Here is a 27,781-nt window from a genome sequence, read left to right on the forward strand (position 1 = left end):
TTTTTTTTTTTAAATTAAATAACAAATATATTTTAGGACTTGACAATGTATTATAGCTGAACGATCGTAATAAAATTTTATATTTATGTTAGTATCCACCCACACCTTTTTTTTAAATTTTACTAGAAAATGGCGAGAGTGAAGTTATAAATGTTGTCGGCGGTGTTGCTGCAGTGCCACTGGTTCCTGATAATTGTGCTTGCTTTGTTGGTAACATTTGATTGCCTCCCCTGTTGGGGCTCCTTTTGCGAATGTGAAATCTAGAATAAAAAATGTATATATGTATGTGTTTTATATTCATTAAAATTAAAAAAGATCTAATTTAACTCACTGTTCATTGATTGCATTTAACACCTCACGTCGACATATAAATAGGAAAAATATTAAGACACCCTGCGAGGCATTACAAAAATCCGTTACGTCAAAGATAAAGGCCAAAAACTTATAATTACGGCAACAATACGATATAATGTCCATAATCCATAATATACCCATAAGTAGAAAGAGGCGTAGAATCATAAATACACTGTAAGAAGTAGAGAGAAAATGTGTTGTATGTACGTCGGAGCTGATAAAACATTTAAATGCGATTTATTCGCAATCGTAATTTTAAATATTGCAATACGAAGTAAAATAAAATGTGATGGAACACCCTCGTTTCTTGACGAATCTATTTAACCCTACGAGTACCCGGGTACTTTTTTGAACTTTAAAGTGCTGCTATTCCTTTATTATTGAAGACATCAACATGAAACTCCGGATCATCAGAGATTTTAACTAAACTTAGAGACTGGAAAAGACTTTATCAAATTTGGTTAAATATATTAACTAAAAAATGAGTTCAAAGTTTTTGTATATGGGGGTCCATGACCAACATTTTCTACCTAAAAACACAAAACCAGTCCTTTTTTTGTGAGCCTTTCAGGTAGAAAATGCTTATAGAAACCAATTTTTATTTCACAAACATGAAATTTGAACAGTTGAGATGTACAAACTAAGCGTTTTTAATAATCTGTGCATATAAATATTATTTTATTTGAATATAAACGAAAAACCCGGGTACCCTGGTTATGGACTCCTGTAGTCCAGGTATTTTAAAGGCACATCACCCTCCCCACAACCCTTTGGGGTTGCTCGTTGAAATCGGATGCGTGTGATGCATCTTAGGGTGACGTAGGGGATGGAAGATATCAAGCAACGGTCCTGACCGGTTTTAACATGGCAAAGCCCAGGATTTATCTTGGTCCCTCTTTCATCCCAAGTGGACACTGACCTCCCCGTGGTGTCACCTGGGGAACTGCCTTTAACACCCGTTAAAGGTAGTGAGCTAACATGTGCCGCGCGTTCACCCATAAGAACGTTAAAAACTTGGGTTCGGGCGTCGGGCTAGTACCACCACCCCCCCCCCCCCCCTAGAAAAAGCAGCTACTATGAAAAAACGAAAGAAAAGAAAAACAAACCCCTCTAAAGTTGACGACCCCCGCAAACGTTTTAAGGACCATGATCTGCGAATCTGCACCTGGAATGTTCGCACTCTTTATAGAGAAGGTGCAGCTTACGCGCTGGCAGATGTACGTGAAAAGTACAAGGCCGATATTACTGCCATACAGGAAATACGATGGACTGGGAAAGATGTCACAACAACACCTAAAGGTGACGCACTGTATTATAGCTGCCATGACACAAAGCATGAGTTTGGTTGTGGTTTTGTAGTTGGTCAGAGGTTAAAACATCTGGTCTCCAGCTTCACCCCAGTGAATGGAAGACTTGCTACAATTCGATTAAAAGCAAAATTCTTCAACATCAGCTTTATCTGCGCTCATGCTCCACCCGAAGACAAGGACGAACAGACCAAAGATATATTCTACGAGCGCTTAGAAGAAACATATGACCGTTGTCCTGCCCATGACATTAAAATTGTTCTAGGCGATTTTAATGCCAAAATTGGAAAGGAGAATATCTTTGGACAAACAGTCGGGAAATTCAGTCTCCACAGTGAAACATCTGACAATGGTATGAGGCTGATAGGCTTTGCAGCTACCAGATTTAAGCATCACGATATTCATAAGGGCACCTGGCTGTTGTCAGATCAAAGAACAAGAAATCAAATTGATCATGTTGTGATAGATGGAAGACATTCATCGAGCGTGTTGGATGTACGATCGTTCGAAGGAGCAAACATAGATTCGGACCATTACCTCGTTGCAGCAAAGGTGCGTACCCGTCTTAACGTTGCAAATAAAGCACGGACAGACACAACACGAAAGTTGGACATCGCTAAGCTGCAAACACAACAGATAGCCACAGCATATTCCACTCAACTGACCCAATTGCTTAATGAAAGCGCTTCTCGCCCCGATAACATATCAGCACAATGGCAAAATATTGCCCACTCCATGCAAACTGCCGCAAAATCAGTACTTGGATACCAGAGACCTCCACCAAAGAATCCATGGTATGACCAGGAGTGCCGTGCTGCTACCGAAGAAAAAAATGCAGCATATATGGCTACTTTACAATCAGTAGCAACGCGTAGCGCACGAGAGAGGTATCGGGGGAAAAGGAGAGAGGAGAAACGTCTTTTCAGCAGGAAAAAGAGAGAGATGGAAAAGAGGGAGTGTGAACAAATAGTGATGTACAGGAGACAGAACGAAGTCCGAAAATTCTACCAACGAGTGAAGCATCAAACTGATGGCTTTGGTACAGGCATATCCTCCTGTAGAGACCAACAAGGTAATTTGGTAACTGATACAGATAGTGTGCTCAGGATATGGAAAGAACATTTTTCCAAACTGTTGGTATCCGATAGCAGTGAAGACGGCGAAGATACCACAGGAGCAGATGGCCTACCAGCCGAGCTGTTCAAAACCGGAGGCGACACGCTGATAAGGTGTATGCATCAGCTAGTTAGCACCATCTGGCAGGAAGAACGCGTACCCGACGATTGGAACGTGAGCATCCTATGTCCAGTCCACAAGAAGGGTGATAAGACTGTGTGCTTCAATTACAGGGGCATACGTCTGCTCCCTATTGCATATAAGATAGTATCTGGCATATTGTGTGAGAGACTAAAGCCTATGGTCAATGAAATTATTGGACCCTATCAGTGCGGCTTTAGACCTGGCAAATCCACCATTGACCAGATATTTACCTTGAGACAAATCCTGGAAAAGACCCAAGGAATGCAGATCTACACCTTCCATCTTTTCGTCGATTATAAAGCAGCATTCGACAGCCCTATACGTTCAAAGGTGTTCCAAGCCATGCACGATGGGGCCAATGACAGGTTTTCGAGGCAACAAATCGCTGGGGTAAGCTAGACCTTCCAAATTTTGTACAGATGCTTATAATGGGCTTAGAAACTAATATGCCAAATTTGGTTCATATATACATATAGCTCCCGTATATATGTTCGCCCGATTTCAAGCAATTGATGGACCAAACACGCAAATTCTGCCCAATTTTTATGCGATTTGGAAAATACCACGGAATTAGGACTACAAATAAGTTTGCCAAGTTATATTGAAATCGGTTCAGATTTTGATATTGCTCCCATATATATTTTCGCCCGATTTTAGGTATTTGGTGCACCAATCCCGCTATGTATGTCCAATCTTGATGAAATTTGAAATGTGCGATGGATTTTGGTCTAGAAACATTTTTGACAAATCATATTGAAATCGGTTCAGAATTGGATATAGCTCCCATATATATCTTCGCTCGATTTAAATGACCAAGCATGCAAATTCCATCAAATTACAATAAAATTTGGAAAATGTTAAGGAATTCGGATACAAATAAGTTTGTCAAGTTATATTGAAATCGCTTCAGATATAGATATAGCTCCCCTATATACATTAGGGTTATGACTTTTTTACAACTTCATATCCCTGTATCATAGCGTGATGAGTTTTGCCATAAGAATACATAAAATCTTAATTATAAGGTGATTCGGTGAAAAAACCTCACGCACAAAATGATTTTAAAATTTGAATTTATCAAAATTATGGACAATTTTTTGAAGTCACTGAAAACAGATATATGTATAAGTAATTGAAAATAAACTTTAGAGCCACATGAGATAATTAAAATTACATAAAATTTATTTCTCACTATTTTTCTTTAATTCTGAGAAACGTAAAAATGTCATAAACGCTTTTATTCAAAAATATAATTTTTTAACAATAAACAAAAAATTTTTTCAAAGCGACTTTTTTCGCGACTTTTTTAAAATTTGAATGAAACAAACGTTATTATAGTTATTAGTAGGCTTATATTTATTCATTCGCGCAACAAAAAATAATTTTTTGAAAAAAAAAATTTTTTCGTTTCATATATTTTTTCAAAAAATTATTTTTTTAAAATCGATTTGTGCGTGAACTTTTTTTTATATTTCAATGGAATAAACGATAGCATAGTTATTAATAGCCAAAAGTTCATTCATCCCTGCTACAGGAAATCATTTTTGAGGAAAAATGTCAAAAAGTCATAACCCTAATATACATATGTTAAAATTTCATGGTTTTGTGTGTGGTTTGTTATAAGTTAATAAAATGAGGTTCCATGAGGTAAAAATCGGCTAAAATTCCGCCACAAAAGCCAAAGTTTGTCTGCGACATTTTTGAAATTATATATTATTATATATATATATATATATATATATATATTATTATATACGTCCATTAAATTTTTCCGAAATCCAACTGATAACATTAATGAGTTTCCGATTATTCTCCAACCAAAACATAAAAAATGTCCATATTTTTAAGTATTACGAAATCTGAAATCAGATTTTTAAGAAAAGGCGCAGATGGGCGCAGCTAATTTTTTCACAAAATGATAGTACACATTAATACCTTTCACCACATATATATATATATATATATATATATATATATATATATATATATATATAATATCCTAGATCTACTTAGATCTCAGAAGTTATACTCCAGAGAACATATTGATAACAAAGCAAAATACTCCAAAAAAGACATCACATCTTACCTCAAAAATACATTTACCACACATAACATTTTTATTATTTGTTAACACAATCTTATTTTACACACCAATTTAAGAGCTTTCCATGTTTAAACAAGTAAAAAAGTATCAGTCGGTTTTGCCGACAGAGATATACCCTCAGCCTGTGTATATTGAAAAAATTTTTTCCCAAAATACGTATGTATTTAGTGGGTTTTAAAATTTTTGGGCGTTGATTAGGATTAAAGATCAAAAGTTTTGCGGAGGAGATACTAAAAGGAATGGATCGACATTGACCGTTATGGAAATGGATCTCCAGCCACAACATATGGTGCCATAGGGGGTTTTTACACTCTTCGGGCTGTTTGCTCTAGAAGTATGGACTTGCCCCTAAAAAAACTTTTCCCTTCATAATTCAGGCAGCGAATGCAAGTTGCTTCAACAAAAATCAAAGTGATTCGTTATAAGGTCTTAAAGTGAACTTATCCGAAATTTTGTGTGGGAGGTACCGGATGGAGAGGACAAATATTGTCCATATTTGAACCAGATCTATATCTGGTAGATATATTAGGATGTGTAAAGTATAGACCAATTCGGCCACTCCCTTCAATAGTTACCGTACGAACAATTTTTCCGAACATTTTTGAACTTTTGTGGGGGAGGTACCTGAAGGAGTGGACCGATATGGCTTATCTTCAAACTTAAACTATGTTTGGACAAAATATTACTAAGGCCATATTTTGGACCGAATCGGCAGATCCGTTCGAGAGTTATCTTGAGCTCCAACCACCTCACACGGTGTCATAGGGGTTTTTTGCAACTTTCATGCTATTTTCTCAGGAAGTATGGACTTGCCCCTGATGGTACTTGTACCGTCGTATAGAGGGCAGTGAATACAAGTTTCTAAAACAGAAATCAAAGCGATTCGAGAGATGGCCCTAAACTGAACTTTTGCGAAATTTTGTGTGGGATGTACCCGAAGGAGTGGACCTATTGAGACCATATTGGAACGTCATATTACCCTGGTAGAAAGCTTACGCTATACAATGTATGGACCAAATCGGTCACTCCCTTCAAGAGTTATCGTGCGCACAAACTTTCCGAACATTTTCGAACTTTTGTGGGGGAGGTACCGGAAGGAGTGGACCGATTTAGCTCATCTTCGAACTTAGACTAAGTTTGGGCAAAATATTACGAAAGCCAAAATTTGAACCGAATCGGTTCATCCGTTCGAGAGATATCGTGCGCTCCAGCCAGCAGGACAGACAGACAGACGGACGGACATGGCTAGATCGACTCCAAATTGTCTGAAACACATTTCGTCCAAACATACTTGGGGTCTAAAACCATTATTTCGATGAGGCACTTTTTCATCGTATCAAAGTGTATATACCCTCCATAGCCTAATGGCTGAGGGTATAAAAATATAAAAACGTTGAAATGTTCCTTTTGGCGCATTAAATGCTTTCACTACTTATTTATAATGAATGTCGGAAAACGATGCATATGAAAATATGTCACCATTGCCAGATGAGTATGTCGCTATGTGATGTTACCAGATTGATTTATTTTTTTATTTTTAGTGATTCAGAGTGTTAACAATCGAAATCCGTTATTATTTTTTTTCAAATTGTTAACTTCAAAAATTGACTTTTTGAGGTAGTAAAGGACTTCGTCTACCTCGGCACCGCCATAAACACAACAAATAAGACCAGTTGTGAAATACGAAGAAGAATAGTGTTGGCTAACAGATGCTACTTTGGGCTGAGTAAGCAGTTTAGGAATAAAGCCACCTCTCGTCAAACAAAAGTAACACTTTACAAAACACTGATACTACCCGTGATAATGTATGGTTCCGAAGCATGGGTACTTGCTCAAGCAGATAAGGCAGTGCTTGGTGTGTTCGAGAGAAAAATTCTTCGAAAGATCTACGGGCCAATCTGTGTTGACGGCGAATATCGGCGTCGTATGAACGAGCTGTATCAACTATACAATGACATCAATGTAGTTGAACGAATCGAGATACAACGATTGCGATGGCTAGGCCATGTTATAAGAATGAGTGATGATGAACCCGCTAAAAGGGCGTATAAATACGGGCCGCACTGAGGTTCTCGCAGATCTGGAAGGCCAAAGCTTCGTTGGAGCGAACAAGTGAAACGAAATATCAGAAAGCTACATATCCCAGATTGGGAAAATACAGCAGCAAACAGAGATGATTGGAGATTTTTTCTTAGTTCGGCTTATGGAACAAATGTTCTGCAAAAGGCCAGCTAAGTAAGTAAGTATGAACGGAACAGGTATAAAACAAATAAACTGCACTTCTACGCACAAACAACACAACGGGTTCTTACCATTGAACACTCATATATGTATCTGACAATTTTCGTGCGATCGACTCTGATCGACTCGATTGGCTGAAGGTCATTAAAAAGGCTGTTGTTTTATTTTGTTTGATTAAATTTTATTTCCAATATTTCAATTGTCTTCGACAATCATCCTCAGGGATCTATTTTTAAAACACAATTTGCAAGTGGCTATAATCCCTTAAAATTAATCGAATTTTTTGTTAAAGTATTACAAAATTCCTGTCCTTTATTTTCATCCAAAGATATTGGTCACCGTACCTATATTGAAACGTTGAATGATGCCGAAACCTTCAAAGTACCGAAATTCGGGAAGTACCGTTCTATGGGGACTGTATCAAAACGTGGACCGATATACCCCATTTTCAAAGGCAAAAATCCTAAGAGTAATAGAAACTTCTAAACCAAATTACAAAGCTCTATCTTGGAAATTGCAAGCTGTACCTTGATTTCAACGGATAGACGGACATAATTATATCGACTTAGAATTTAATGGTGATCAAATATATGTATAATGTATAGAATCTCGGACGAATATTTCGGTGTTTTACAAACGGAGTGACAAATATAATTGTACCCTCCATATTTTGGTGGAGGGTAGGGTATACAAAATATCACTTTACTGTAGGGGAAAGAGTTCACATTGCACAAGAAAAAACTTATGACTCCACCGATGTCTTCACCACCACCCAGAAACATTTGGGAGAATACTACAAAGTAATGCGTACAAGGTACAAAAAACGTGTATTACTACCCAGCTAACAATTTTTTCCGAGGGCTCTGATATCAGATTTTTTCTGATATTTTCTGAATATTTTTTAGAAATGTGGCCGATTTCTCTAATATTTTCCTAGAATTTTGACCGATTTTCTATAAGTTTATTTTAAGAATCTCTGCACATTTTCTAAAGAATCTTAAGAATCGTCATTCCGAATTCGTTCCGATTTCTAATGGATTTTCTAAGGGAATTTTTTTCGGTTGATGTCGAAGAACAAAATGACTGGTCATAAAATTCGCATATACAATTTTAAAATTTTTTCTAATATAAATGCAACATATAACAATTCAATCTAGTGTTGATAGCTTCAACATGCTTCTGCACATTGTTCTACTGTTAATCATAAAATGATAACAACAGGCACAATCATTAGAAAGTTTGAGATTAGAATCTTCCAGTACAGCACGACACGTGTTGTGTTACTATCAAAGGCATCAGCGTCAGAATTGTTTCCGATTTTTTTTTTTCAGAAAATCTGAACTTTTCTCCGAATTTTTCCAGAATTTCTTTCCGAATTCGGACGGATTTTCTTAAGAAAATCTAAATTTTTCATCGAATTTTCCAGAATTTTCTTCCGAATTCCGAACGAATTCGTCGCGAAACTCTAATATTTTTTAAGAATATCATTAGAAAATTCTTTCCGAATTCGGTGACCACGTCCATACAACTTTCGTACCGAATTCGGTACGAATTCGGCATCAGAATCGGATATTTTTTCAGAAATTCTGTCCGAATTCGAAACGAATTCGGAAAAAAATGTTAGCTGGGTAAGTAGTGAGTACGGTGACACAGACGATGTGTGTGCGTGTGTTCGGCTACCAAACCGAGAGTTCTGAGTTCAAAGCTCACCATTGGCAAATAAGAAAATGAAATTAAGCTGAAATCTTTACAAATAAAAGGTGAGGGACATCTCAACAAAACTGCCAAAATTTTAAAATTGATGAACATTTAGAATTTGTATGGCCTTAACATTTGTTTTTTTACTTTTACTTACTTTTCCTGAAGATGTTTCTTTTTATTGGCCTCATAGATGGATACATTCCGTTTAACAGTATAGATGACCATTGTCACTTGGACAAAAGCGAAAATATTGAATACCATAATTAGACAATTCGGTATGTAAAAATACAAAGCTGCTGTCCATTTATGGGCTAAAACAAAAAAAAAAAAGAAACATATTTTCTTCATTACAAGTACATAGAATTGGAACGCAGCGAATACTTACTGTCCAACCAGCACATATTATAACCAATGTTCGGTTTATACGATTCCGGCACAACATTGGATAATTGGGCCCAAATTAAAATCAATGTAAATATTCCAGCAGTTCCCCACACAAAAGTAGAATAGATTATAAAACGAATCCAGGTTTCCCTTTTCGAGGCATTCAGGGTGTTCCACTCTTTTACAGTTTTATACATGTTAAAGCATAAGACAGCCAACCAAAGGTAGGCAGACATAAAAAAGTAGTAACCCGAGAAACCTACATAAAAATCGGATTAACATCTAACAATTACAAAAGACATCACTGCCACATTTACTTACCGACTACTCGGCATGGAACAACTGGTAGTATTGCCCGTGCTATATTAATGTAACCAATAGTTGAATATCCTGCTGCCAAAGCAATCAGATAGCAGGTCTGTAATTTGCCAGGCATAGTGTTGTGTAGCCTGTCTACAACTAAATATAAAATTATGGTGAGTGCAAAAAATGCAACAGACACAGCCATACCTGCAAAAATAAGGTAAATCTGGTAAAATCGCATAATCGGAAATGTTAATACATACTTACTATATGAGTTCAGGACCATTGAAAGACTTGAATCATTTCTGATCGGACAACTCATAACTGTCAATTTGTGTTTTTTGTCTTTGTTGTCGTATTGTGGTGAGATGCAATAGTTCACGGTATCCAGAGCAAATTTTTCACTTTCGATTACCAAATCCCCATTCTGTTAAAAAATATTACGTTATATTAATTTCTTTAGGACACAAACATACGAGTACATTGCACAGTGGATCCACTTGTATGGAGAAAGTGGCCAAAAATATTTAGAGTGTAAAAATCAAGCCAATGCGCCGGTTACAGTTTTGTGCTGCTGCGAAGAGTGTTTTAAGAAACCACGAACGTAACCTTCTCCCCCCTTTCCCCTCTGGAGGGGGTATACGGTAAGAATTGTATTATGCTGTTAATACAAAATGACTTGAACAAAGATCCCGATTATCTTATGATGCAAAAATAGCCTTGGGGAAACAAAACAATATCCAAAACAACATAAAATCCAGCCAATTTAACGGATTAAAAAAAGCTATATTTTTGTCTGAAAATTGGTAAAATTTTTAATATAGATCTTATTGCGTTCTTCCTGGAAGGCACGTACCGCCAACGTAGGACTAATTTGGAAGAAGATTTCTTCATCTTGTTACTGATGCCAATTATGTTAATGTACGTGGTCTGATAACCGAGTTATACGATAATATATCCACAGAAACCCTATTGTAGGGCAGCTTTAGTCAGCGACCCACCATTTATAGTCTGGCACAAGATGGCAGCTGATTTTAATACTGAATAATCTTAAACCCATGACCTACTTTGAAAAATTATTCCCGAAGTGGCACTGGTGGGCATCATGACTAAAACTTTCGCGAATTTGTTGAAAATGACACCATATTCTCTAGTCCGATAGGTACGAAAAATATAAACATAAAATTCACGAGTTTATAAAGAAAAACCAAAAATTGCAATAGTGGCAACAACTCTTAATATGCTCTGAAATGGCGCGATTTGAGATCAAATTGGTCCAGAACGCTTTGATAATGATTTTAAATTATATTACAAAAAAATAAAAATTTTAATGAAAAGCAAATATGTTGTTATAACAGATAAAATTAAAAAATGCATTTCTGAACTTCCATGCATTTGGTGCGGAAACTTTTTTCGCGATAGAGAAAAAATTACACCTTACTTCATAATAGTTTTTCATGCTCTACACGGCTATGTGGTGGTATTTTCGATATCTGCAAAAAAGTTGTAACGTGACCGTTACAAACGTTCCACCTACCTATACGCCCGTTTAATTTTTTATTACCGCAAACCCTTATTATTAGACATCGGATTTTTGCATGTTTTTTATTTCTCATCCGATTGGACTCAAATTTTGGATCTAGGCGTTTTAAGGGTAAATTTTTCGATATTTGGGGTCATATCAAAAACATGCAAAAAATATGCAAAAAATATGCAAAATATATGCAAAAAATATGCAAAAAATATGCCAAAAAATATGCAAAATATGCAAAAAATATGCAAAAAATATGCAAAATATGCAAAAAATATGCAAAAAATATGCAAAATATGCAAAAAATATGCAGAATATGCAAAAAATATGCAAAATATGCAAACAGATTTTGGCCGAAAATCGTCATAAAAGTCGTAAAATTGTCATTTAAAGTTGGAAAAACCATCAAAAACTACATAACAGTGTTCTAAACTAAGACTGTTGACCGTTTAATGTCAATTTTTTCAGCAGATTATTACGTTATTGGGACCATTTACGACAGTGTGGTGAAGGGTATAAAAATATGGTATCGTAATACCATTTTTTTTATTATTAAACTATGTAAAAGTGGCATATTTGATAAAATATCAAACGTTCTATGTAAAATTCAATATTTTCTTTGTCATAATTTGTAGCATTGCGCTGGTAATTGTTCAAATAGAACAAATCGATGTCGGACTTTTTAAGGCGGCACCCGCATAAAGTTTTTAATTTGGTCAGATTTTAAGACTCACAGTTTGAGCACAATTGGAATATGTTAACACGTGCCACTGGGGCCTCGAAGTTATGAAAATCTAGATTTTTTTGCTATTTGGCGACTTCGACGACCCATATATGTGGAACGGTTAAAGCTATTTGCCCGTATTATGCATTCAATTTAAGGCCATTCTGTTCTTAGCATTTCTTGCTAAACAACAAACTAGGTAAGTGTTACTGAATTCGATATAATAAAGCCAATGTCCCGAAAAACGTGACTATGTACGCCTTTGCGAGAAAATGGAGTCTATTAAAAAAAACATCTTCCTTTTTATCAATTTTTGGAATGAAAGCAAATGTCTTTTACATTTTGTTATAATTTAAATTTATTCAAGAGTCAGACATCATGTGGTTTTGGAGCTATCTGGGTACAGCTGACTACTTGAAGAACGCTCTGCTATGTAGTTTGCAACTTTCAAGTTGTTTACCATCCTTTGCGCCTCCTGAAAATTCGGACTTAATGTTTAATCTCTTGAACAACAAGAATTATGCCAGACCTTTTTCTAGGAATTTCGGCAGTTGCTCTTTTGGAAGTTTGGATCGAATATTTCTGAAGAAATTGGAATCTTTGTTTTGTTAAGATTTTTGTCGCCTTTTGGCTCTTTACTGCGTTTTGCACCGTTGGATCAAACAATGCCAGGTCAGCAAGTTCAGGAGTAGGATACCACAGATTATTAATCATGTTGTTATTTCCTTTTTCTGAAGTTTGTGCGTCAATGTTTTCATATTTCAATACATTTTCACTGAGGTCTAGGTCTTGTTTTGATGCTATACGTATCGTAGAATCTGAAGAACCATCTGCCCGAAAACAATGAAGCTTGGCTTCAAGAAAATCGTAACTATAAAATTGTCATGGTGCTGGACCCCTGTAAGGAGTATAGGAACGTTACTAGTATCATTTTGGCTACAGTAGAAGCTATCGGAGAGGATCCCTACAAATATAAGATCTCTAGAAGCTTTATCCGTGAACAGCGGAGAATAAACCGTGAAAAATACACGCAACAGCTTCAAGGAACGAGGCTATTTGCGTGCACTGGCATGGAAATCTATTACCAGATGTTTAAAAAAAAATAGAAAAAACGGGTTGCTGTTCTGGTATCACATGGAGGTAAAGAACAACTCCTAGGCGTTCCTGAAACTGACAGTAGATCGTGGGAGAAACAAGAACTAGCATTGTACAGATGCCTAGAATAATAGGGTCTCAACAGCTCAAACAGATATTAGGTCGAGAGCTTCTGTACCACTGTACAAACTATAATATAGGATATATTTGGTAAACACTATCAATAGGTTGAAAAGAAATAGAGACAATAGATTGAGTTTAATAGAAAAAATATTGAAAACGATAATCAGAAATATTTTTTAGCTCCAAAACAAGACCTAAACCGGATTGAAGATTTACTTAATACGAAAGGCATTCACAAACAAATATCAGATATAGGAAATAATAAAACGATAAATCACGCAATGTTTGATCTAATAGTGCAAAACACCGTAAAGATCCAAAAGACGACAAAAATCTTAACAAAGCAAAAATAGAAATTTCTCCAGAAATATTCGATCCAGACTTACAAAAATCAACTGCCAAAATTCCTAGAAAAAGTTTTACCAGGCATAATTACAAGTGAGACTTAATTGTTGTTCAAGAGATAAAACGTTAACTCCGAATTTCTTGAAAAATATCCTGCAACTTGACCACAGAACATCAATTACCAGGAGGGGTAAAGGATGGTAAACAATTTGAAAATTGTGAGCGACATAGCAAGGAGTCGAGTTCATCAACAAGTTGTCCTCTGTACCCAGATGGCTCCAAAACCACATTACGTCAGTCCCTTATGTAAATTTAAATATGTATTAACAAAATGTAAGCGTTTGCCATTGAAGCCATACAATGAATGTACAAATGTCCATCTTTGTAAAAACAAAATTACATTTGAAAAAGGATATGTTTGATGGATAGCGAAGCGAATCCACGGCCGATATATCTGATGAGTCTCTGCAAAAGGCGAAACATGTCACATAATGGTGGTTGTGTGGGTTCGAATCTTCGGCTTTCCTTTTTCACTTGAAAACATCATCGGCCATTAAGCTCGACTCCAACGAGAAATTAATTAAAATTAATATTAAAATAGATCTTCGCCCTAATAGGCAAAATTTTTAAATAAAGTAAAATATATTCGTGTTCATTCCCAAAAATTGATAATATAGGAAGAAAAAAGCTTTTTTTTTTTAAATAGACTCCATTTTTGCCCTAAGGTGCCCCGAAAAAGACATTGGCTTTATTATCTCGAATTCAATTACACTTACGTACTTTGTTGTTCAGCAAGAAATGTTAAGAACAGAATGGCCTTTAATTGAATGCATAATACGGTCAAATAGCTTTAACCGTTCCACGTATATGGGTCGTCGAAGTCGCCAAATAGCAAAAAATCCAGATTTTCATAACATATTTGAATTGTGCTCAAAATTTAGCAATCTTAAAATCTAACAATACTAAAAGGTTTAGGCGACTCTCCGGCTAAAAAATCCGAGGTCGATTTGGTTCTTTGTGTTAAAACCAGCCCAATGCTACAAATTAGGACAAAGAAAATATTGAATTTTACATAAAACGTTTGATATTTTTTAAATTTTATATTTTTACATAGTTTAATAATAAAAAATGGTATTACGATACCATATTTTTATACCCTACTCCACACTGTCTTAAATGGTCTCAATAACATAATAATCTGCCGAAGAAATCGACGTTAAACGGTCAACAGTCTTAGTTTAGAACACTATTATGTACTTTTTTATGGTTTTTCCAACTTTAAATGACAATTTCACGACTTTTATGACGATTTTCGGTCAAAATCTGTTTGCATATTTTGCATATTTTTTGCATATTCTGCATATTTTTTGCATATTTTGCATATTTTTTGCATATTTTGCATATTTTTTGCATATTTTGCATATTTTTTGCATATTTTGCATATTTTTTGCATATTTTGCATATTTTTTGCATATTTTGTGCATATGCAAAATATGCAAATATGCAAAATAAATACGAAATATGACCCTGCCATTGAATTTAGATTTCTTTGAAACGAATTTTGGTCCAATCAGAATCTTCGTATCTTTAATATTAAAAAATATGCAAATATGCAAAATCCGATGTCTACTTATTATCAATAATAAGTAATAAAATAAAACCAATGCTGCTTTTATTTCATTTTACATACATTCCCCTATCAATTATTTCCCCAATTCACTGAAAAATATTCATTAACACTACCCATCCTGATACACGTTTTACCCTCGGTACCTGGAAAAAACTCACAAAACTACACACAAGACACCACACTGGTGCCAACCAACAACAAACATAAAGCAGTTGCCTATTCGTCAACACTCCCCACCCTAGCATACGTTTGGCATCAAAGGCAATTATACATACGCACACCACACATCACTCTTGTTGACAACACATTCTAATTTCGCACCACCATTCATACTGCAGTCAACATGTTAACATTGATTCTGGTGCATTTTTTGACAACTCGCGCCACATGTGCTTCGCATTCACATTGCAAGCGCATATATATATGATGTTCAGAATTTCACCATTGAGTTTGTCGAGAACCAGAGTTAGTACAAGTGAAGTGATGTGTGGCTTGACCGCAGTCGTAGTAACCTGTAAGTAACGAGTGTACTTGACCTTATCGTAGCCGGCTACCTGCTCTTTGCCAGCTCAACCGCTCTTTGCCAGCTCCCCTGCTCTTTGCCAGCTCAACCGCTCTTTGTCAGCTCACCCGCTCTTTGCCAGCTCCCCCGCTCTTTGCAAGCTCCCCCGCTCTTTGCCAGCCCAACCGCTCATTGCCAGCTCAACCGTGCTTGTAGCCAGCTACCCGCTCACCGTCCAACGCTCGTCGCCCGCTACTCGCCCACACCCAGCTCATCGCTTCGCCCCGTCAATTCACCGTTCAACACTAGTAGCCTGCTACTCGCCCGCACCCAGCTCATCGCTTCGCCTCGTCAACGCTTGTAGCCAGCTACCCGCTCACCGTCCAACGCTCGTAGCCCGCTACTCGCCCACACCCAGCTCACCGCTTCGCCCGGTCAACGCTTGTAGCCAGCTACCCGCTCACCGTCCAACGCTCGTAACCTGCTACTCGCCCACACCCAGCTCACCGCTTCGCCTCGTCAACGCTTGTAGCCAGCTACCCGCTCACCGTCCAACTCTCGTAGCCCGCTACTCGCTCGCATCCAGCTCCCCGCTTCGAACCGTCAACGCTTGTAGCCAACTACCCGCTCGCCGATCAACGCTTGTAGCCAGCTACCCGTTCACCGTACAACGCTCTTAGCCCGCTCCTCGCCCACGTCACCGCTCTTCAACGCTCGTAGCCCGCTGCTCGCCCGTCACTAATTCACCGCTCATCCCGTCGACGCTTGCGACCAGCTACTCATCAGTCAGCCCTCGTAACCCGCTGCTCGCCCGTCACCAACCCTTGCTACTCGCTCGTAGCCATCTCGTTGCTCGCATCCAGCTCATCGCTCAGCAGCGCTCAAAGCTCGTAGCCAGCTACTCGCTCGTAGCCATCACCCTGCTCGCATCCAGCTCATCGCTCAGCAACGCTGGTAGCTAGCTACATGCTCGTAGCCATCACCCTGCTCGCATCCAGTTCAGCAACGCATCAACGCTCGTAGCCAGCTACTCGCTCGCCATTCAGCGCTCGATACCAGCTATCATCTTATTGGAAGACGCTCGTATTAAACCAGAACCAGACTAGTCAACGGCCCAGTGTGACTCCCAGCGTACCGGTATACCAAAGCAGAGGAACCGAGGGTCCGATCTTCCACCAGATTTGTCCAATTACATATATATAATCATATAGCTATCTGAATAACATTTAAATATCCAACCAAATCTGAAATTCCACTAACGTACTATTCATTACATTAACACCCAAGAGTTAAATAAAGAATTGAACTTATAAAACTCGTGTTATCACTTAAGGTTTGTGGGTCCTTGAGTTGACCCTGGAGACCACTGAGCTTACCTCAGCCTTAGACAAAACCACTCGTTATAAAGTGCAAAAAGTTATATCCCTACTCAGCATTTATGCTAACGAAGGTATACATATATACACTTTCATACGGGCAAAATGTGTCTCATTAAAATAATTGTTTTAAACCCCAAGTATGATTGGACGAAATGTGTTTCAGACAATTTGGAGTCGATTGAGCAATGTCCGTCCGTCTGTCTGTCTGGCTGGCTGAAGCGCACGATAACTCTCGAAGCGATAAAGCGATTCGGTTCAAATTTTGGCTTTCGTAATATTTTGCCCAACCTTAGTTTAGGTACGAAAATGGGCTATATCGGTCCACTCCTTCCGGTACCTCCCACACAAATGTTCGGAAAATTTGTGAGCACGATAACCCTTGAAGAGAGTAACCGATTTGGTCCATACTTTACACATCGTGAAACTTGTACCAGGCATAGATAAGGTTTCAATATGGACTCAACCGGTCCACTCCTTCGGGTACCTCTTACACAAAATTTCCGAAAAGTTCTGTTTAGAGCCATCTCTCGAATCGCTTTGATTTTTGTTTTAGCTAATAGAATTCACTGCCCCCCCCCCATACGACGGTACAAGTTTTATTAGCAGCAAGTCCATACAAAAACCCCTATGACACCGTGTGAGGTGGTTGGAGCGCAGATTACTCTAGAACGGATCTGCCGATTCGGTCCAAAATTTGGCGTTAGTAATGTTTTGTCCAAACATAGTTTAAGATCGAAGATAAGCCATATCGGTCCACTCCTTCAGGAACCGCCCCCACAAAAGTTCAAAAATGTTCGGAAAAATTCGTACGGTAACTCTTGAAGGGAGTTGCCGAATTGGTCCATACTTTACACATCCTAATATATCTACCAGATATAGATCAGGTTCAAATATGGACTATATTTGTCCACTCCATCCGGTATCTCCCACACAAAATATCGGATAAGCTCACTATAAGACCTGATATCGAATCACTTTGATTTTTGTTGAAGCAACTTACTTTCGCTGCCTCAATTACGGTGGTAAAAGTTTTCTTTTTCAGGGGCAAGTCCATATTTCTTGGGAAAATAGCCCCAAAGTTGTAAAAGACCCCTATGTCACCATACACTAGCGATCATCTGAATAGGTTTGATTTTTTTCTTTTTATATGTTAAGGTATCTTCTGATGTGTTCGTATTTCAGATCCATACTATTTACTTTTTGAGAGTCCCATACTATGCCAACATTCCCAAGAAAAAACTTGACGGTGTTGCCATATTTTCGGAAAATATCCCAATTATAATAAAAAATTTTCACTATAAAAGTCAGCGATATCATGCCCCTTTGAGTTAAATTTGAATTACAATTTTCTTCTTTTCTACTTATAATGACTGATACCCTCAGCATTCATGCTAACGAGGGTATATGCACTTTCATACGGGCAAAATGTGCCTCATTAAAATAATGGTTTTAGACCCCAAGTATGTTTGGACGAAATGTGTTTCAGACAATTTGGAGTCGATTGAGCAATGTCCATCCGTCTGTCTGGCCGGCTGGAGCCCACGATAACTCTCGAACGGATGAACCGATTCGGTTCAAACTTTGGCTTTCGTAATATTTTATCCAAACTTAGTTTAAGTTCGGAGATGGATTATATCGCTCCACTCCTTCCCCCACAAAAGTTCGGAAATGTTCGGAAAATTTGTGCGAACGGTAACTCTTGATGGGAGTGACCGATTTGGTTCATACTTTACACATCGTAATATATCTACCAGATATAGATCAGGTTCGAATATGGACTAAATTTGTCCACTCCTTCGGGTACCTCCCACACAAAATTGTGGATAAATTCACTTTAAGGCCCGCTCTCGAATCACTTTAGTTTTTGTTGAAGCAACTTGCATTCAATTACGACAGTAAAAGTTTTTTCATGGGCAAGTCCATACTTCTTGAGAAAACAGACCGAAAGTTGTAAAAACCGTTCCATAGTGGTTTTTTACAACACATATCGCTCATTTACTCAAAGAGTGGCATAACTCAAAAAATGCGTTTTCTGAGTTGGCATTTTCTATTTTTTTCCAACTTCTATTTTATCTTGTGTCAAATTTTCATGTTGATATCTCTAAAATTCAATGAGTTGCAGCTCATTAGTGATATCTGGCTAGCTGTTTGCAAAATATGGTCCAAGTACATCATTTAGTTTTTGTGCAATAATCATTTTAAGTTGGGAAGTCAAATTTCAATCGCCATCTTAAAATGCGTTTTTCTCGAAACTGGATTTTTTGAAATGTGTCACTCTTTGAGTTAGTGAGCGATATATAATGGCTGGAGAGCTCGAACCAAATACTGCGTTCGTCCACTCTTTGGATTTTGCAATATTTCTTCGAATATTAGATGAAATTCGAAGGTGGTGCTTATAGGTTTTTTGGGTAAAAAGTATTTCAATCCACAAAGGCTGAGGGTATATCTCTGTCGGCAAAGCCGACTGATACTTTTTTACTTTTTATTATTTCCAAATTAATGGTGATGACAACTTAACGATTTTAAAACGAAATATCGAAAATATCTAATTTTTGGAATATCGATAGTTTACCAGCTCTAATATTTGGACTATGTTCAAAGACATAAATACAACTAAGACTAGACAAAATGCATGCAACAAAAAAATGTTTACGAAACTTTGTATAGAAACATTACCCTTAACAGGTTGCAGTTAATTCAAAATCGCAACCAAGGAGGAACATTTCATGTAATGGTATCAGAAACGAAATTTATGAATTCAAGGATCTATTCAAGTATAATTCTATGTCAATTGGATCGGTAAATTCGGTTAAATACGTAAAAATGTATAAAAGAAAAAAATGTTATATCACCATATCGTGATATAACATTATGTTAAATTCAAAAGCCATTCACTGAAGAATGATAGGAAAAAAATGTCTTATCTTGTTGTATTTATGTCTTTGCCATGTTGTAATACATAAGGTGAAACAGTAAGGCCAGCTGATTTCACACAACCTGTCAAACCAATTGTTATTAAGAATTAATCGTATGAAAACGTAAACAAGACAAGTAAAAACGGCGTTAAGTTCGGCCCGGCCGAACTTGTTATATCCTCCACCACGAGTTGTATTGAAGTACAACTGAACCACATGGAAGACTAAATAACAGATTTCTGTCATTCGTGGGAGTCGGAAGGTTTTTACCTCCAGTTTGAAAGTTTTTTACCTCCAATGTAGACTAAATACCAAGGCCTACAGAAGGTCGGCCATTCAGAGTTCTATTTACAACTTTTGACAACAAACATAATAGATTTTACATTAGGGGTGTCTTTTTACTTACTAAATGTTGCTGAAACATTTTTGTCAGCAACATTTCCTTTACATAACTGTCAAAATCTGCAACATTAGTAATAATTATTACTAATTATCACGTAAAACAGGGGAAGGCATTGTGACTCACAAGAGAGCCCATGTGCTCTAAGTGAGCGTAAATTAGTTATCGCTCACAGCCTGTTTAGATGCTAACACGTTGTGAACAACAACAAATTTACGCTCATTGAGAGCACAAGAGAGATCCAAAAATGTTCTCTGCCTCACTCTGACGTAAAAAGACACAGCTATTATTGTTATTTGAGTTTCTTTGTATTTTGAATCACAATAATAGCTGTGTTCCAGAACTAAAAAGTTTTTACAATGTTTACGACTTTTACACATTTTACTCGAAAAGGCGTTCCCGTACACAAAAAAGTTGTAAAATGTTCACTTCTCTTTAAACAAAAATGGCGCTGAATGACGCTCTCTTTAAAAACTTTTTACACGACAAATTTGGGCGAGTAAAAAAATAGTAACATGGTTGCCGGCGTCTGATTGGCTGATACGCCGACTTTGACATTTGTTTCAGTTTTTTGACGTATTTTCCATTTTTCTTTTCCCGAACTATTTCAAAAAACTTGTGTGTGACAACAAATTTTTTGCAGTTCTCTCTTTTTGCGAATTTTACCATTAAAAAGTACGGGAACGAAGCTAATGTTTTTGACAACAAACATAACAATCAGGTGGGCTTTGTGACTGTATAGACTGTGCTAAATACCAAATTTCATCAATTTTGGTGGGCTGTTGTGGCTATAACCTTCAAAATACCGAAAATCGGGAGGTATCGTTCTATGGGGGCTATATGAAGACGTGGACATATACCGACAAATTTTAGATGGGAAGTTTTGTACCCACAATGAAGACTAAATACCAATTTGAGACTAAAACTTTCAATATACCGAAAATCGGGAGGTACCGTTCTATGAGAGCTATATGAAGGTCGATATAGCCCATTTTTATACCCTCAGCCTTTAGGCTAAAGAGGGTATTTACACTTTGATACGACAAAAAATGTGCCTCATCGAAATAATGGTTTTAGACCCCAAGTATGTTTGTACGATATCCGTTTCAGACAATTTTGAGTAGATCTAGCAATGTCCGTCCGTCTGTCTGTCTGGCTGGCTGGCTGGTGCGCACGATAACTCTCGAACGGATCAATCGATTCGGTTCAAATTTTGGGTATCGAAATATTTTGTCCAGATTCGATTTAAGTTCGAAGATGGGCCATATAGGTCCACTCCTTCAGGTACCTCCTCCACAAATGTTCAAAAATTGTCGCAAAACTTGTGGGCACGATAACTCTTGTAAGGAATAAACGATTTGGTCCATACTTTGCACATTGTGAAATTTCTTCCAGACTTAGATGAGGTTCCAATATGGACTCAATCGGTAAACTCCTTCGGGTACCTCCCACACAAAATTTCGGAAAAGTTCAGTTTAGGACCTGGTATCGAATCGCTTTGATTTTTGTTTACGCAAGTTGTATTCGCTGTCCTCTATACGACGCTGTACGTTTCATTAGGGGCAAGTCCATACTTCCTGAAAAAATAGCCTGAAACTTACAAAAAACCCTATGACACCGTGTGTAGTGGTTGGAGCGCAAGATAACTCTCGAACGGATCTGCCGATTAGGTCCAAAATTTGGCTTTCGTAATATTTTGTCCAAACTTAGTTCAAGTTCAAAGATGGATTATATCGGTCCACTCCTTCCGGTACCTCCCCCACAAAAGTTCGAAAATGTACGGAAAATTTGTGCGTACGATAACTCTTGAAGGGAGTACCCGATTGGGTCCATACTTTGCACATTGTGAAATTTCTACCAGACTTAGATGAGGTTCCAATATGGACTCAATCGGTAAACTCCTTCGGGTACCTCCCACACAAAATTTCGGAAAAGTTCAGTTTAGGACCTGGTATCGAATCGCTTTGATTTTTGTTTACGCAAGTTGTATTCGCTGTCCTCTATACGACGCTGTACGTTTCATTAGGGGCAAGTCCATACTTCCTGAAAAAATAGCCTGAAAGTTACAAAAAACCCTATGACACCGTGTGTAGTGGTTGGAGCGCAAGATAACTCTCGAACGGATCTGCCGATTAGGTCCAAAATTTGGCTTTCGTAATATTTTGTCCAAACTTAGTTCAAGTTCAAAGATGGATTATATCGGTCCACTCCTTCCGGTACCTCCCCCACAAAAGTTCGTAAATGTACGGAAAATTTGTGCGTACGATAACTCTTGAAGGGAGTACCCGATTGGGTCCATACTTTGCACATTATGACATTTCTATCAGACTTAGATGAGGTTCCAATATGGACTCAATCGGTAAACTACTTCGAGTACCTCCCACACAAAATTTCGGAAAAGTTCAGTTTAGGACCTGCCTTGGTTTTTGTTGTAACATCTTGTATTCACTGCCCCCTATACGAAGGTGCAAGTTTCCTCAGAGGCAAGTCCATACTTTCTGAAAAAATAGCCTGAAAAAACCCCTATGACACCATGTTTATGGGTGGAAGCGCAAGATAATTCTCGAACGGATATGCCGATTCCGGCCAAAATTTGGTCTTCCTAATATTGTTTTCAAACTTAGTTTAAGTTCATAGATACTTTTTTACTTGTTAATACTAAACATCCTAGGAGTAATAATAAACTTCTATGCCAAATTATAAAGCTCTATCTTCAAAATTGTCTTATAGTACGGCTACACTAGAGTTTTTTGCCGGTTTAACCCACTTCGAGAGTATTTATTTGACGTTTGCGCTATGGAATTGTCATTTGAAATCCAAACCCACGGGGTTAATGCGGTTAAGTGTAACCGGGGTATTATGTCTTTGCATTAATACAAGCAGATAAGACATTTTTTTGCTATCATTCTTCAGTGAATGGATTTTCATTATAGCTCTGTTCCAGAACTAAAAAGTTTTTACAATTTTTACCACTTTTACACATTTTGCGTTCCCGTACACAAAATTTATATGAAAATCGTTTTAAAGTAAGGGAACAGGCCATATAACATACGTCGCAGCAAATATCCAAACGAGGGATGTTTTTGTGATTAGTGTTGTCACCGCGTAAATGAAAAAAGTGACATTTGTTGTCAAAATAGCGATATATTTATTTTTTTAATTTAATACATATTAATAATAAGAGAAGATACATATTTCATTATTTAATTGTTAAAATGCTTATTATAAAGCGGGATTAATATTAAAAAATAGTAATAAAGAAATTGAAAATTCCATATTTAATTATTATTGGCGTTTTTATACCCTCAGCCTTTAGGCTATGAAGGGTATATACACTTTCATACGGGCAAAATGTGCCTCATCGAAATAATGGTTTTAGACCCCAAGTATGTTTGGACGAAATGTGTTTCAGACAATTTGGAGTCGATTGAGCAATGTCCGTCCGTCTGTCTGTCTGTCTGTCTGGCTGGCTGGAGCGCACGATAACTCTCGAACGGATGAACCGATTCGGTTCAAATTTTGGCTTTCGTAATATTTTGCCCAAACTTAGTTTAAGTTCGAAGATGAGCTATATCGGTCCACTCCTTCCGGTACCTCCCCCACAAAATTTCGAAAATGTTCGGAAAATTTGTGCGCACGATAACTCTTGAAGGGAGTAACCGATTTGGTCCATACTTTGCCCATCGTGGAGCGTGTACCAGACATAGATCAGGTTTAAATATGGACTCAATCGGTCCACTCCGTCGGGTACCTCCCACACAAAAATTTGGAAAAGTTCAGTTTAGGACCATCTCTCGAATCGCTTTGATTTTTGCTTTAGCTACTTGTATTCACTGCCCTCCATACGACGGTATAAGTTTCATCAGGGGCAAGTCCATACTTCCTGAGAAAATAGCCTGAAAGTTGCAAAAAACCCCTATGACACCGTGTGAGGAGGTTGGAGGGCAAAAAAACTCTCGAACAGGTCTGCCGATTCGGTCCAAAGTTTGGCCTTAGTAATATTTTGTCCAAACATAGTTTAAGTTCGAAGATAAGCCATATCGGTCCACTCCTTCAGGTACCTCCCCCACAAAAGTTCAAAAATGTTCGGAAAAATTGTGCGTACGATAACTCTTGAAGAGAGTGGCCGAATTGGACCATACTTTACACATCCTAATATATCTACCAGATATAGATCAGGTTCAAATATGGACTATATTTGTCCACTCCATCCGGTACCTCCCACACAAAATTTCGGATACATGTTCACTTTAAGACCTGCTTTCGAATCACTTTGATTTTTGTTGAAGCAACTTGCATTCGCTGCCTCAATTGCGATGGTAAAAGTTGTTTCAGGGGCAAGTCCATACTTCTTGAGCAAACAGCCCGAAGGGTGTAAAAACCCCCTATGGCACCATATGTAGTGGCTGGAGATCCACTTCCATAATGGTCAATGTCGATCCATTCCTTTTTGTATCTCTTCCGCAAAACGTTTGATGTTTAATCATAATCAACATTTTTGTCGGTTCAAACGCCCAAAATTTTTAAAACCCCCTAAATACATACGTTTTTTGGGAAAAAAGTTTCAATATATTCAGGCTGAGGGTATATCTCTGTCGGCAAAGCCGACTGATACTTTTTTACTTGTTTATTTATGACGACGACTTCTATTTTGCTTTTCAAAATAGTCAGGCTTAATCCCATTGTCGTTGTTTTACTATTTCATTAAAACAATTTGCTCGAGTTTAGGTAGTGCCAAAGAAATTCTCGATCAGAGTGTTTCTTTGGACACTTATCTATTTGAACGAGCGATTGACACTTGGGTATAAAATGTTTCTTGTTGAAAAACAAGGGAACTGATGAAGATCTGTGGCGAGATCTGAAACTATAGTCTTCCCTGCCTTACACCTGGGTAAACATCGCCATTTTTTTCCACTAATAAATTAAAGTTGCTTTAATGAAATATTAAAACAACGGCAATGGGATTAACCCCCTGTTGTTGTAAAAATTTGTATTCTCACACGATTTGTCAATTTTTTTAGATCGATTTACTCGCTTTGACGCAAATGTAGATCGCGGATTTTTAAATGAGGAATTCTTTACCATGTATGGAACGGATATACGGAAGATTAGGTATGTATGACTTCTTGGGGCTGAGATATGGATGCCTAAATTATTACGAATATAGACGAACGAACAAAAATTAGTTACAAAAACAGGGGGTAAGCCTGACTTTTTTGAAAAGCATTATTATATATATATTTTTTTTTCGAATATGACATTAACATTTTAAACTCTGAAGGCAACAAAAGCTCTATTTCAGTTCATGCCAGAGTTTTAAAGTTTTTAACACTTTTTACTAAGAAAGTGTTACCTTACTTCAAAAAGGCATACGTGGGCCTTGAAGGCAAAATACATGTTAATGAAAAATATCGTTCATTTTTCTTAAATATTGTGATATCTATCTTCATTTCGATTCACAAAAAGTGGAAATAATAATATCTTCATTTTTAATGCCGTACAATAGGCTACCCTGATCGCAAAAAGTATTGATTGCTGAAAACATGGATAAGCCTTTGAAACTATAGCTGTGTCTTTTTACGTGATAATTAGTATAATTATTACTAATGTTGCAGATTTTGACAGTTGTATAAAGGAAAAGTTGTTGACAAAAATGTTTCAACAACATTTAGTAAGTAAAACGACACACCTTATATTGCTTATTCTCTTTTCTGTTATGTGTTGATCATGTGTGCTGCAAAATGTGAGTATGCTTGTGCGGTGCTGTTTTATTATAGCAACAGTAGCTGTGTCTTTTTAGGTGATAATTAGTAATTATTATTACTAATTTTGCAGATTTTGAAAGTTGTATAAAGGAAAAGTTGCTGAAAAAATGTTTCAGCAGCATTTAGTAAGTAAAAGGACACCCCTTATATCGAATAACATTAGCTTCGCTGGCAATACTTTTGTGAAATGTGTTGCTACATGTTGCCGTTGTTCATTGTTGCAAAACATATTTCGAAGAAATTTCAGCAGGCAAAGCAGCACATTTTCTATGCTTTTGCTAAAATGGCGTTGTCATTTTAAACTCTGCTTAGTTTAAATTAAACTTTAAAAAAGTTTTTTAGGCTAACCAAAGGCTATAAATCTCTTCGAAAACCCCAAGAAATAACAGAATTTCATTATAATAACGGTTGTATGACTGTCTGGTAAATTCTGATTATTTCAAGAATTTTATTTTTAACTTGTCTTCTTCATAAAAAACATTCAAACTTGTGTTGTATTCGCTGGATTCTATTTTTACATAGATGCGTAGTAAAATTACTTAATGATAAATGAACATACATAAGTGTTAAATGAATTACAACATTTAATTAATCATTCAAAACAAAATACATTTATATTTTATATTCTCTCACCTCCATCAGTATCCAAGGAAGAACTTTCATTGAAATAACTTCAAGTTTATCACAGGGTTTTCCAATTTGTATAATAAAATGATCGAAAATATTTATATTTTTATGTGTGTCGTTCATGAATTGAATCTCCATTTCGTTGGGCGAATCTTTCGCCAATTTTTCACAACGACGTGAAGTTTGATTGAAAAAATCACCTCGTTCACAGCATAACTTCGTACAAAATCTACCTTTGGATTCATCGCAGATACAACCTCTCAGATGCTTTTCAGCTGGCTGTTGTTTATAACGAAACATTTGGGTGTAATTGTAGAATGCAGTTTGATTTTCGGGAATCTCCACGCCATTATAGAGATATGAACCATTTTTTAAACGAGTACGATTTGTAAGATTAACGGTATCTCTAAAATTACATTGTGTAGGTTTAGATTCGTATTTGGATTCACGGGCTATTAATGCGGGAATAACAAAAATGCCTATACAGGTTATGATAAGTATTGCCAATGTGAAAATAACTACCGATATAATATGACCTTTTGCCATATTCACATATCACGGAAAAATACGTCCACTGGCAAGTATCGTTTACGTTAGACTGCCAAAGGAGATTGAGTCAATATTTTGTTGATGCAATGGACAATAAACAGAGTGTAGAATTTTAAATGAATTCTCTTAATACCAATAAAACCACAAAATGTTACTTAGGGTAGCTTTGTAAGGAACGTATGTAGGTGCTTGTGTATAAATTAGTATACAGAATGTCCAGAAAACCCCAACAAAACAAGTACATACATACATATGTACTTCAGTTCAATTCATAACATAATGTGTAGATAGTAGATATGGGGTTTTGGATTATTATACCATACAACAGCACTGGAAATGTTTTAAATTATGTCGACAAATGTTGGAGATGGAAATTTGAAAGAAATATTTAATCATCAATGGCCTTGTCCAATCTTAGTAGGAAGACAATTGTCCAAAATTTCGCCGAATGCCAAAATGCTTATATCATTTCAGATCATGAGAATTTGGATAAAGATTTTCTAGCTTATAGGAGCAAAGCCAAAGGTGGCTCAGAATGAGAA

General features: G+C 37.0%; 2 protein-coding genes across 4 annotated transcripts in view; both read right to left on the reverse strand.

Moving 5' to 3' along the window:
• On the reverse strand, positions 1-27,293 carry LOC141401883 (G-protein coupled receptor Mth2-like). Its single transcript, XM_073982435.1, has 7 exons — positions 26,697-27,293; positions 9,922-10,081; positions 9,673-9,861; positions 9,353-9,610; positions 9,122-9,278; positions 332-526; positions 1-260 (listed from the first exon to the last, which is right to left on the reverse strand). Exons 1-7 carry the CDS (start codon positions 27,234-27,236, stop codon positions 113-115), a joined length of 1,647 nt encoding a protein of 548 aa, XP_073838536.1. The 5' UTR covers positions 27,237-27,293; the 3' UTR covers positions 1-112.
• Positions 1-27,781, reverse strand: part of LOC141403880 (G-protein coupled receptor Mth2-like) — a 536,210-nt gene that overhangs the window by 175,407 nt on the left and 333,022 nt on the right. The window lies entirely within an intron of this gene.

Source organism: Musca autumnalis, unplaced genomic scaffold (assembly GCF_047663935.1).
Source record: "Musca autumnalis isolate F117 unplaced genomic scaffold, ASM4766393v1 scaffold_4, whole genome shotgun sequence".
Classification (NCBI taxonomy): domain Eukaryota; kingdom Metazoa; phylum Arthropoda; class Insecta; order Diptera; family Muscidae; genus Musca; species Musca autumnalis.

What these genes read in the sequence shown, in the direction of transcription:
- LOC141401883 (XM_073982435.1), bottom strand. Translation starts at nt 27,236, where the DNA reads ATGGCAAAAGGTCATATTATATCGGTAGTTATTTTCACATTGGCAATA. An exon ending in TTCCTTGGATACTGATGGAG is followed by an intron (nt 10,082 to 26,696) that starts GTGAGAGAATAT and finishes ATTTTTTAACAG; the next exon opens with AATGGGGATTTGGTAATCGA. An exon ending in AAGAAACATCTTCAGGAAAA is followed by an intron (nt 527 to 9,121) that starts GTAAGTAAAAGT and finishes TACTTCTTACAG; the next exon opens with TGTATTTATGATTCTACGCC.